This window comes from Cystoisospora suis (genome assembly GCF_002600585.1).
Source record: "Cystoisospora suis strain Wien I chromosome Unknown contig_1198, whole genome shotgun sequence".
Lineage (NCBI taxonomy): Eukaryota > Apicomplexa > Conoidasida > Eucoccidiorida > Sarcocystidae > Cystoisospora > Cystoisospora suis.
In genome coordinates this window covers 5,869-6,101 of record NW_027153999.1, presented here as the reverse complement: position 1 = coordinate 6,101, position 233 = coordinate 5,869, and the positions used below count along the sequence as shown (strand labels likewise).

At 37.3% G+C, this 233-nt stretch overlaps 1 protein-coding gene across 1 annotated transcript in view; it reads right to left on the bottom strand.

Moving 5' to 3' along the window:
- CSUI_002815 (26s proteasome regulatory subunit 7) overlaps positions 1-233 on the bottom strand; it is a 6,101-nt gene continuing 5,868 nt past the window's right edge. Inside the window, exon 7 of the mRNA XM_068063014.1 lies at positions 1-175. Coding sequence (XP_067925010.1) covers positions 80-175 — 96 coding nt within the window. The 3' untranslated portion in view covers positions 1-79. The remainder of the gene's footprint in view (positions 176-233) is intronic.

The window sequence follows — 233 nt, the reverse complement described above, 5'->3', positions numbered from 1 at the left end:
CATGCATATAGATATATATATCTCTATGTATATCTGTATGGTGAGGGGATGAATGAGCTGAGAAGACGGGTGGGTCGTTTTAATTGTAGACCATATACTTGGCAGTAGCACTGAACTTTTTGTATCCTTTGATGACCCGATTGATCGCATCGATAAAATTCTTCTCGCTTATGCTCTACACACAACACACACAAAGACATACCAAACACTCGTATATGTATATGTATGTATAT